At 43.1% G+C, this 11,710-nt stretch overlaps 1 protein-coding gene across 2 annotated transcripts; it reads left to right on the forward strand.

Annotated features, from left to right (window-relative positions):
* Positions 1-4,213: 4,213 nt before the first annotated feature.
* Positions 4,214-5,965, forward strand: TKTL2 (transketolase like 2). Of its 2 annotated transcripts, XM_070417248.1 has the most exons (2): positions 4,229-4,311; positions 4,426-5,965. In XM_070417248.1, exons 1-2 carry the CDS (start codon positions 4,229-4,231, stop codon positions 5,963-5,965), a joined length of 1,623 nt encoding a protein of 540 aa, XP_070273349.1. The 2 variants fall into 2 exon arrangements, with proteins under 2 accessions (XP_070273348.1, XP_070273349.1); XM_070417247.1 differs by having other exon boundaries at positions 4,214-5,965.
* The last annotated feature ends 5,745 nt before the right edge of the window (positions 5,966-11,710 follow it).

Raw genomic sequence — 11,710 nt, forward strand, 5'->3', positions numbered from 1 at the left:
CTCCTCCAGGGACACCTGCCTCTCTGAGATTGGCCTCTTCCCCGGGGGCTGCTCAGGACTGACAAAATGAACCCCCCTGGCCCTCCTCTCCAATCCCACTCTCCGTCCCCCAACAACTACTGTGTGCAGACATCTTTCGAGATATTTCCCTGAGCTTGAACAAATGCAGAGAGAGGTGTGTGTTTGTGTAGACTGGTTAAGTATTTGTTAACATTAGATACAGATACAATGGGAATACACGCTTCATTTCTAGGGCAACCATTAAAAGAATAGAAACAGTCAGGACACAAACAGAGAAAATAAATGGAATAATTTTTTAAAAACACATTCAAAGCAGGGAAATAAAAAAGAGAAACAGGAAGGTAAGGGAAATAGAAAATAAAAATCGGGCGGTAGATTTAAATCCATATGGTTGTGGACTAAGTGCCCTAATTAAAACATTAACATACTATATTGGATTTAAAACTCACAACTATGTCCTGTTTGTAAGAGATATCTAAAATATAAGGAAAAAATTTAAAAATCAAAGATGGGACAGGTATGCTTAGCAAATACTAATGAAAAGAATGTTAGTATAGATATATCAATATTAAAAAAGACAAAGTCAAGAAGGATTATGGTAGATAGAAAAGATTACTTCATAAAGATAAAACGTTTCTATTTTAAATGTATGTGTGCTTAATAATATTGCTCCAGATATATAATGGAAAAGAACTGATAAATTTTCAAGAAAGAAAACCCAACTGCCTTGGTGGCAAATTACCTTTTTTAGTAATTAATAGGAAAAAATCTGGTAAAATGTTAAAAATGATTTTGAAAACAACCACAGCACAACTTGACCTAACAGGTCTATTTAGAATACTATTTCTAATGCTTGCAAGAATACTTTACCCACCCCCAAACCTATTGTCTTACACAAGAATCTTACTCTCCCTTGCTCCATACTCGGCCTACTAAACTAATTCAAAACATGGAAGGAAAAAAATGAACTCAGCATTTGTATATTTCTTTTACAAAGTTTTATTTTAACAAAACTCAACAGTTCAGATAAAATATAAGTAAACTTTAGTGTTCCTAATTTCTAAAAACAACTCACCCTCACAAAGTGAATATTTGTATATATATTTTTTCCCCGCAAATCATTGTAGACCTCTGGAATAATCGTTATGTGTGTTGTTTCCTCTACTAAAACCAAGTAGAAATTGAACTTACCAATTCTGCAATTTATATTTTCTCTCCAAAGCTATTTTTATTAGTGATGCTGATAGGTTTTATTTCTATTTGAAGTACACACTACCATTAATACTTTTCCATACTATTAGAAAAAATTAGCAAATAAATTATACAAAGGTAAGATAAAACATTTATTTTTAATAGATTTTAAATCAAGGATCAAAACTGGCACCTTGAGGATATGTTTTGTGTTTTTTTTTTCCAACACAGTGTTCAGAAATTTTTAAATTTTAAATGCCTTTAAATGGGTTTATATTCTCTAGTTTGTCAAAGAATCCTTCTCATATAACATCTGACATAAACTCATGGTACATTTCTAGCCCAATAGGCACTTGAGTTTGCCAATCCCTACTTCATGTGGATAAACCAAAAAATAATAAATGAATAGTTTCTTCCTGTTTGCAGAAAACTTTTGACTGTCTTCCAAAATGATCTCTAAAATGAGTAATGGACATTTTTCCAAGACAACTAAATTCTTGGCATGTTGACTTAAAAATATTTGGCTCGCCTTTTGTTGGTGATAACCTCTTCTTAATAGGGAAAATAGAATGTGGTATCATGTCTTTGATTTACTTGGCTAAGTTGTGTTCACAGCCACATTATATAATTTTACATTATCAGCATACTCTATACTTACATGGTTATTTTCAATTGTATACTTGTAAATATAAACTAAAAGATGAAAATGCTTAAAGGAAATATTACTAAAAATTAATACATAACTTTCCAGACTTTTAAAAAATATATCACTTTAAAATACTTTACATGTAATTTACAAAATATTATTTTCTTTATAGTATAAAAATTCAGTCTTATTGAATGACAACAGGGAATTCATATTCACTACCTAGGGTATTAAATCTCCAAGACCAGATTCTTTTCTTAACAAAACTGACCTTTTTTAATGTTAAAGACTTTCTATTTAATACTTTAGGAAATAGTTGTGCAATGCTTTAAATGAATGGAAGAATTTGGGAACTTGAAAAGAAATGTAAAGCAGATCCTATTTCTCTGATCTTTTTTCATATGAACACTATCTCACAGATCATTTTTAAATTATCATGTTTACTAATTGGATTTATTAGAACTCTTCTCGCCAAAATAATAGTGAGCTACCTTTGTTAATATTACTGCTTTCCAGTCAGTCCCTAGTTGTTTGCTGAATGTGTTTTTTTTCTCTAATTCCTATCTTTACTCCTAGTCCAACTCTACTTTGTTTTTCTTTTCTTCTCCTTTCTCCAAGAGTATAAGTGAACATTAATTTGCAAAGGGCACTGGGAGTGAGGAATACAAGATGACCTCTTAAGGACTTTTCCTTCCAACATTCCTTTGGCAAGTATTAAAATCTTGTTATTGTCATACTATTATGATTTATTTGAATATGCATCCTTGAAAATAACAAAACTAGTTTAAATGGCAAATGACATTTAAAATTTTTTTTCTGAGTTATAATGTAAGGGACATATAAAGAATAGCAAAACCCCTAGTTAGTTGTTTACAACCTGATTGAACACTGAAATCCTCTGGGGAGCTTTTAATATTACTGCTGCCCAGACACATCACCCAGAAATTCTGATTTAATTGGTTCGGAGTGCATACCAGACATGAGATTTTTAAAAACTCCCCAGATAGTTCTAAAGTACAACCAGTGTTAGGAACCACTAGTCCATCTACAGATGACTATTTTCAACTTTAACTACACATTAGAAATAATGCATGCATTTAAAAAATATAGCTTCCCAACTCTACTTCTAGAAATTCAAATTCAGTTTGTCTGGGGTGGAACCCAGTATTGTTTTTGTTTGTTTGGTTTTTATTTTTTTCAGTGTCGTGATTTTAATGTGAAGTCAACGTTAAGAATTATTACTCAAGAATCAAGATGTTTAACATCAAAGCATGGGAGATGATATCCTGTCATTGTGTTGCATGTTTTTGATGACAAGCTAGAACCCTTGCCTGCTAGAAGAACTCAATGGCATAAACTTAGTTTTATGAGTAAGGAAGTTAATTTTGTTTTAAGAATTATTTGTAGTAACAGTAATAGTATTTTAGGGTATACTGGGGGAAATTGCAGTTCTAGATACCCTGCCACTGAGCAGTTTTGGATTTGATCTTGTAATTTTTGGCCAAATTTGTCATTGTAGTTTTATCTCTAAGTCAGTATCTTTGATTGCTCTAAGAAAGCCTATGTTGACATAGTATCTCCATAATTGGCTAGACTGAAAGCGACTTTAGATAATGTCTATCGATGCTCTGCTGTAAAGAGTGATGTTTCCAAAACAGAAGCAATGCATATAAAAGAACCACAACCTCAAGAATGGCTTCCTATAACATATGGATATAAGAATAACTCCCTTTTGAATGTAAACATGAGGAAAGGTATCAAAGGTATTTAGCCATGTTAATGCTGAACATGTAAGTAACAAAGCACATATTTAAAACCCATTCCATTGGGCCTGGAAGGAGATGGTCACGTGCAGAAAAAGCAGCGGAGTCACAGTCACGTGGTGGAAGAATTCGGAGGCAGGTGGTGCATCCCAGTGGTCAGTCTCGCGACAAAGTCTGGCGCGTGCACGCACGCACGCAGGCACGCACTCTCGCGACAAAGTCTGGCGTGCAAGAACGCACGCACGCACGCACGCACGCATGCACGCATGCACGCGAGCCCTGGCCAGGCAGTTGCTGACCTCCTGACCTCGAGGAGGCGGGGCAAGGACGTGGGCGTCACGTGACTTAACGTGACTGCCTTAACGGCCGAGGGGCTGCCGCCAACGTCCATTCTGCAGGAACCATGGACAGTGCCGCCGCCGTCCGCTCTGCGGGAACCATGGACGGCGCCGCTGCCGTGGCCGCCGGGGCCGAGGACCCCAAGCCCAACGCGGACACCGTGCAGGTGCTGCGGGACCTGGCCAACCGCCTGCGGATCCACTCCATCCGGGCCACGTGCGCCTCCAGCTCCGGCCACCCCACGTCGTGCTGCAGCGCCGCCGAGATCATGTCGGTGCTCTTCTTCCACACGATGCGGTACAAGCAGGCAGAGCCCGAACACCCGGACAACGACCGGTTCGTCCTCTCCAAGGGCCACGCCGCGCCCATCCTCTACGCCGCCTGGGCGGAGGTGGGCGACATCAGCGAGGCGGACCTGCTGAGCCTGCGCAAGATCCACAGTGACCTGGAGGGGCATCCCACGCCGCGGCTGGCCTTCGTGGACGTGGCGACCGGGTCGCTGGGGCAGGGGCTGGGGGCCGCGTGCGGCATGGCCTACACCGGCAAGTACTTCGACAAGGCCAGCTACCGCGTCTTCTGCCTCCTGGGCGACGGCGAGTCCTCCGAGGGCTCCATCTGGGAGGCGCTGGCCTTCGCCTCCCACTACAGCCTGGACAACCTGGTGGCGGTCTTCGACGTGAACCGCCTCGGGCAGAGCGGGCCCACGCCCCTGGAGCACTGCACCGACATGTACCAGAAGCGCTGCGAGGCCTTCGGCTGGACCACCTACCTGGTGGACGGCCACGACGTGGAGGCCCTGTGCCACGCCTTCTGGCAGGCGGCGCGCGTGAAGAACAAGCCCACGGCCATCGTCTCCAAGACCTTCAAGGGCCGGGGCATCCCGAACGTGGAGGACGCCGAGAACTGGCACGGGAAGCCGATGCCCAAGGAGAGAGCCGACGCCATCATCAAGCTGATTGAGAGCCAGATCCAGACCAACAGGAACCTGACGCCGAGGCCGCCCGTGGAGGACTCGCCCCGCATCAGCATCAAGAACATCAAGATGGCCTCGCTGCCCGCATACAAAGTGGGGGACAAGGTGGCGACCGACAGGGCCTACGGTTCGGCTCTGGCCAAACTGGGCCATGCCAATAAACGGGTCATTGTCCTGGACGGGGACGCGAAGAACGCCACCTTTTCCGAGATGTTCAAGAAGGAGCACCCCGAGCGTTTCATCGAGTGCTTCATGGCCGAGCAAAACATGGTGAGCGTGGCGCTGGGCTGTGCCACGCGCGACCGCACCGTCGCTTTTGTCAGCACCTTCGCGGCCTATTTGACCCGAGCGTTTGATCATATCCGGATGGGGGCCATCTCCCAAACCAACATCAACCTGGTCGGTTCCTACTGCGGGCTCTCCATTGGTGAGGACGGACCCTCCCAGATGGCCCTGGAGGACCTAGCCATGTTCCGGAGCATCCCCAACTGCACCGTGTTCTACCCAAGCGACGCCGTCTCGACAGAGCACGCTGTATGCCTGGCCGCCAATGCCAAAGGCATGTGCTTCATTCGGACTGGCCCACCAGAAATTGCAGTTATTTATACCCCAGAAGAACATTTTGAGATTGGACAGGCCAAGGTCATCCGCCACAGTGCCAATGACAAAGTCACAGTAATTGGAGCCGGGGTTACTCTGCATGAAGCCTTAGCAGCTGCTGACCGTCTTTCTGAACAAGATATTTCCATCCGTGTCATTGACCCATTTACCATTAAACCCCTGGATGCTGCCACCATCATCTCCAATGCAAAAGCTACAGGCGGTCGGGTTATCACAGTGGAAGATCACTACCGGGAAGGTGGCATTGGAGAAGCAGTATGTGCCGCTGTGTCTGGGGAGCCTGACATCCTTGTTCATCAGCTGGCAGTGTCAGGAGTCCCTCGAAGTGGGAAACCTTGCGAATTGCTGGATATGTTTGGAATCAGTGCCAGACATATCATAGCAGCAGTGAAACACACTTTAATGAATTAAGATAGCTGTGTTCTTTAAAAGTCAGTCTGTTGAGTTTGGTCTTAAAACAGTTAATCTTTATATTGCATTAATGCTAGATGTTATCAAACCATTGTTTATATTATTGCACATTTTTAAAACATTTAACACCTTTCTTCATTCCCAATTAGAAATTCAAGTTAACCACCTTTCGGTTAAATTGTGACTGTATACACAAATGCTACTCTCATTTTTGAATAATTGAAGTAGGTTATAACTTCATAAGTAACAAAATAGCAAACAAAACAGCTACACCTAATACAGAATTTTCTGAGAAGGTTATAAATAACTGTTGGGAATCAAAATAGAGTTAATAGTTTCTTAAATGTTTCTAATTTCCTTGTAAGAAAATGTGAATTTAATTTTAGATTTAAGTAGCCCAGGTTTTGAAGCAAATTTGAGCTTTCATTAATGCAATTCTACCTGCAGCTTTCCAGACACTGTTTGACTGCAATTAGTTGCCTTGGGATTTCCTCAGAAGCTTGACTTCATCTCTCCTCCGTAGTTTAGAGGCATAGAGCAGCAGTGAAGGTTCTTATAATCATACTGCTTTCTTAAAGATATGAAAGCATAACTAGTTCTAGTCTGCATACTACACAGTTAGGTGAGGTTTCAAAAATGTTTCATTTTTTTCAGTGACCAAACCAGATTACTAACTACCTTATATTCATCTACTAAGATTACTAAAGTTAATGTAATAAAGAATTTTAAAACTTCAACTTTAGTTAGTTTGTGCCATGTATGTGTTATTTGATTTCTTCTTGGTAAGGAAGACACTTCTATCTAAACTAGAAGCAGAAAGAGGCATGTCTCTTAACAGTAATCCTGGAAAAAGGTTTGAGCTGCAGATAAGTCACCAGAGAACAACATGTGGACTGAAAAGCCATGTCAAGCAGACTTCTTACTTTTAGGTGTAAGAACATAAATTATATGGTTAGAATACAAGAAAAGAGTACTTACCAGTCAGGTAAAGTTAAAGATGGACCAAGGTTCAAAACTAAATTTAAAATTAGTCGATATATATTAGGTTATTAGTTTCTTATTTTATTGCCCTTGTTAAGTGCACCAGGCCTCTAGGATCCTCATAGGATCATTGTACAAATTTGGAAAATTCAAATAAGTAAAAAAAAGCTCTTCACTTATTTATACACACACATGAAAAAAAATCTAACTGTATTTGCTAGCATACAATCTATAACTGTGAATCTTCCAATATAGTCATTCCAATCAAGTAATATCAAACAAATATTACAAACACCCATGAGTGGGGTGCTATTGAATAATCTCCATCCTTATTTTGCAAACATTAGAGATAGCACTGATTCAGACACTACATAAGATAGATAGAATACTAGCACAAAATTATAATTTGGGTATGCATACTGGGGAAGAGCTTCAGCTTTTATAGCTTACTAGAGGCTCACTGCACAAAAATCGTGCAAGGACTCAGCCCCCGATGCCGCTGCAGCAGCCTCTGCCTCAGCCCCTGCTGCCGTGGCTTCATCCAGAAGGTCGTCCAGTCTAATGAGCATATTATGCATTTTTTATAGACTAGAGGCCCAGTGCACAAATTTGTGCACGGATGGGGTCTGGCCAGCCAGGCCCCGATCAGGGCAGATTGGGGCCAGTCTGTTGGGAGAAGGAGATGGTGGGAGGTTGGCCAGACCTGCACCTGATTGGGGTTAGGGGGCCGATTGGGGGCGGGTCTGGCTGTGGGGAGGGGCTGCGGGTGGTGGGCCGGCCATCCCTGCCCCAAATGGGGTAGTGGGGGTCAGTTAGGGATCAATGGCTGGGGGAGGGGCCGTGAGAGGTTAGCCATCCAGTCCCACCCCTGATTGGTGTGGGGAGGGACCAATCATGGACAGAGCTGGCTGGAGAGGGGCTGCAGGCCTATCAGGATGGTGGGGGCTCATCGGGGGCTGGGGAAGGGGTCACAGGCAGTTGGCTGACCAGCCCTGCCCCTGATTGGGGCCGGGGAACCGATCTGGGGTGGGGCCAGGTGGTGTGAGGGGCTGCAGGAGGTTGGTCAGCAGGCCTTGCCCCCTATTGGGGTAGGAGATGGCAATCGGGTGGGGCCAGCCAGACAGAGGGGCTGTGGGAGATTGGCCGACCTACCCTGCCCCCTGATTGGGGTGGGAGAGGCCTCGCCCCCTATTGAGGTAGGAGATGGCAATTAGGGGTGGGGTGGCTGGGGGGAGAGGCCGCAGGAGGATGATCAGCTGGCCCCACTCCATGATTGGGTGGTTCGCTGGCCGCAGTGGGCATCATAGAGACCAGTCATTCTGGTCATTACGGTGTTACGGTCACTGGCTTTTTATATATATAGACTAGAGGCCTGATGCACGAAATTCGTGCAAGAGTAGGCCTTTCTGAGTCCAGGGAGACAACCAAGATGGCAGCATAGGTAAACACCTGAACTTGCTGCCACGTCAAACCACATTAAAACTACAACTAAAAGACAAAACAAATATCATCCAGAACCACGGGAAGGCTGGCTGAGTAGAAATTCTACAACTAGAAGGAAAGAGAAAAGCACATTGAGTCCGGTAGGAGGTGCAGAGGTGCGGAAGAGCAGAGGTATGTAGGCACGCAAAAGGGGCCGACAGCTGGGTATGCTGTTGTCTTTTTCAATCGGGAGGGAGATACAAGCTCCCGGCTGCTCTGAACTCCAGTTCTGGGTGAGAATCTGGGGACTCAGACTCATACGGAGAGAAATTGGACTGTCTGGCATCGGGCTGGAATGTGAGGGCAGCTTTCTCTCAGAGGTGCTTGCAACGGTCATTGTTCCTGCATGGGGCTGCGGGGCTCAGAGACCCGGGGAACTCTCCAGGGCAGGGCTGACTGGCAGTCATTGCTGTTTGCTCCACCCTGGTGATTCCCTGAGACCCTGCCCCACCCAATTTACAACCCCACCCAAGTTGTGAACAGAGGCTTTTGCATACAAATGGCCTGGCCTTTCTCCACCTAAAAACCTGTCAAACTGCAGCTGGGTCAGAGAACCCCAGAGCTTCCAAAAGAAGGCCTAAGGCTCGTCAGCAGCCTGCACTGCTTTACAGCTGCACCTCATCTGGGCACCTCCAAACCCAAAACAAAGAGGAGGAATCTGCAGATCTCTCTGTAGTTCCTGCTGGGAGGCCTCAGGCAGTGGCTGACTTTGCACCTCCTTGGAGATCCAAGAGCCAGTGTAACCAGTGGTCAGAATGAGACTGTCCAGATTACAACTCTTCACATCCATAAGAGACACACTCAGGGGGCAGACTCAGTGAGCGCCAAAGCCCCAGTGAAGCAAGTCCTGCCCCATAAGGGTGTCTCCAGCACAGAAGTTCTCCCACTGTAGACACAACTGGTCCTCACAGCCCACTGGCCTGGAGTTCAATTCCTCCCAGTGATACCAACAGAAATCAAGGCTTCACTACAACAAGACTGTGCACAGAGCCCACAAAAGGGTGCACCAAGAGTGTCTACCTCAGGTAATTAGGAAGGCTGAGCCACTGGGCCCTATAGGACACCTAGCACACAAAGCCACTCTATCAACACAGGGAAGCAGCCAAAATGCGGAGACAAAGAAACAGGTCACAAATGAAAGAAATGGAGGAAAGCAAACTACTGGATATAGAGTTCAAAACCACGGTTATAAGGTTACTCAAGAATCTTCTAGAAACCTCCAAGAAATACTATAGTGAGACCATCAAGGATATGAAAAAGGACCAATTAGAAATTAAGCATACACTGACTGAAATAAAGAATAATATACAGAGACCCAACAGCAGTCTAGAGGATCCCAAGAATCAAGTCAAAGATTTGAAATGTGAAGAAGCAAAAAGCACCCAACTGGAAAAGCAAAAGGAAAAAAGAATCCAAAAATATGAAGATAGTGAAAGGAGCCTCTGGGACAACTTCAAGCGTACCAACATCCGAATTATAGGGGTACCAGAAGAAGAGAGAGAGTAAGATATTGAAAACCTATTTGAAGAAATAATGACAGAAAACTTCCCCTACCTGGTGAAAGAAATAGACTTACAAGTCCAAGAAGCACAGAGAACCACAAACAAAAGGAATCCAAAGAGGACCACACCAAGACACATCATAATTAAAATGCCAAGGGCAAAGACAAAGAGAAAATATTAAAAGCAGCAAGAAAAAAACAGTTAGTTACCTATAAGGGAGTGCACATACAACTGTCAGCTGATTTCTCAACAGAAACTATGCAGGCCAGAAGGGAGTGGCAAGAAATGTTCAAAGTGATGAATAGCAAGAACCTACAACCAAGATTACTCTACCCAGCAAAGCTATCATTTAGAATGAAGGTCAGATAAAGAGCTTCACAGATAAGAAAAAGCTAAAGGAGTTCATCACAGCCAAACCAGTATTATATGAAATGCTGAAGGGTATTCTTTAAGAAGAGTAAGAAGAAGAAAAAGGTAAAGATAAAAATTATGAACAATGAAGTGACAACAAATACATATCTATCAACAAGTAAATCTAAAAATCAAGTGAATAAAAAATCTGAAGAACAGAATAAACTGGTGAATAGAATAGAATCAGGGGCATAGAAAGGGAGTGGACTGACAATTCTTGGTGGGAAGGGGGTGTGGAGGGTGCAGGAAGAGATTGGACAAAAATCGTACACCTATGGACGAGGACAGTCGGGGGGCGGTAAGAGTAGGAGGTGAGGGAGGGAACCAGGTAGAGGGGAGCTATGTGGGGAAAAAGAGGAACAACTGTAATAATCTGAACAATAAAGATTTGTTAAAAAATAAAAATAAATAAAAATAACAAAAGACTAGGCCTTCCTTGCCCCAGCTGCCAGCACTGGCTTCCCTCTGGCACCTGGGACCCAGGCTTTCCTCTCAGCCCCAGCTTTGTCTGGCAGGACGTCTGTTCTAATTAGCATATTATGCTTTTATTATTATAGATAACATGTGTGTAGGGCTCAAATGATCCATTTGCAGACAAACATGCATAAAGACACCTTTAATAATGACAGTAGATCAGACATGTGTGTTTTTATAATTAATGAAATCCTAGAGACAGCCAAAAATATTTTTTGTAGGAAGATGGGGAAGCTGTTCAGAATCCTGTAAAGGTTCTGTTTCATGAGGCATCTATCAGTGGCTATCAGCCCAGAGAAAAGAAATAAGAAGTGGGAATTATGTCTACAATTTTGCAAGTAAGATGGAATCAATCCAATTTTGTTATAGTATTATCTAACCTTCAATTCCTCAAGAGTTTCTTCTGATGAATAGAAGTGTTCACTTTAATGTAGTCCTAATTATCATTGTTTTCCCTTTTGTTATCACTTTTTGTGTCATGTTTAAAAAATCCTTTGCCTTCACCAAGGCTATTGAAGTTATTCCCTCGTGTTTTCTTCTGCAAACTTGATATTTCTATCTTTCACAGACAGATCTACAATTCATCTGGAAATATGTGTGATGTGAGATTGGGGGAGTCTATACAATTTTTGACACAATTTTATACCATCCTTAAAATTTCCTTTCTTTCACCATAACAGAATGTTATCTTTCTCATATATCAGATGACTGTACATGCATGGAATTGTTTCTGTCCCATTGGTCTATTTCTTTATTTTTGTGCCCATGCTACAGTATCTTAATCATCACTGCTTTTTCATGAGTGCTAATAGTATTTTAAGTCTTCCATATCCTCCACTTTTTGTTTTCAAGATTGCTTTACCTATTCTTGGTCCTTTGAATTTCCATATAAATT

Source organism: Myotis yumanensis, unplaced genomic scaffold (assembly GCF_028538775.1).
Source record: "Myotis yumanensis isolate MYYU_CA2020_CCGP unplaced genomic scaffold, mMyoYum1.0.hap1 SCAF_5, whole genome shotgun sequence".
NCBI lineage: Eukaryota > Metazoa > Chordata > Mammalia > Chiroptera > Vespertilionidae > Myotis > Myotis yumanensis.

Bases quoted from the DNA above. Each gene is read 5' to 3' on its own strand.
- TKTL2 (XM_070417247.1), top strand. From the start codon at position 4,229: ATGTCGGTGCTCTTCTTCCACACGATGCGGTACAAGCAGGCAGAGCCC.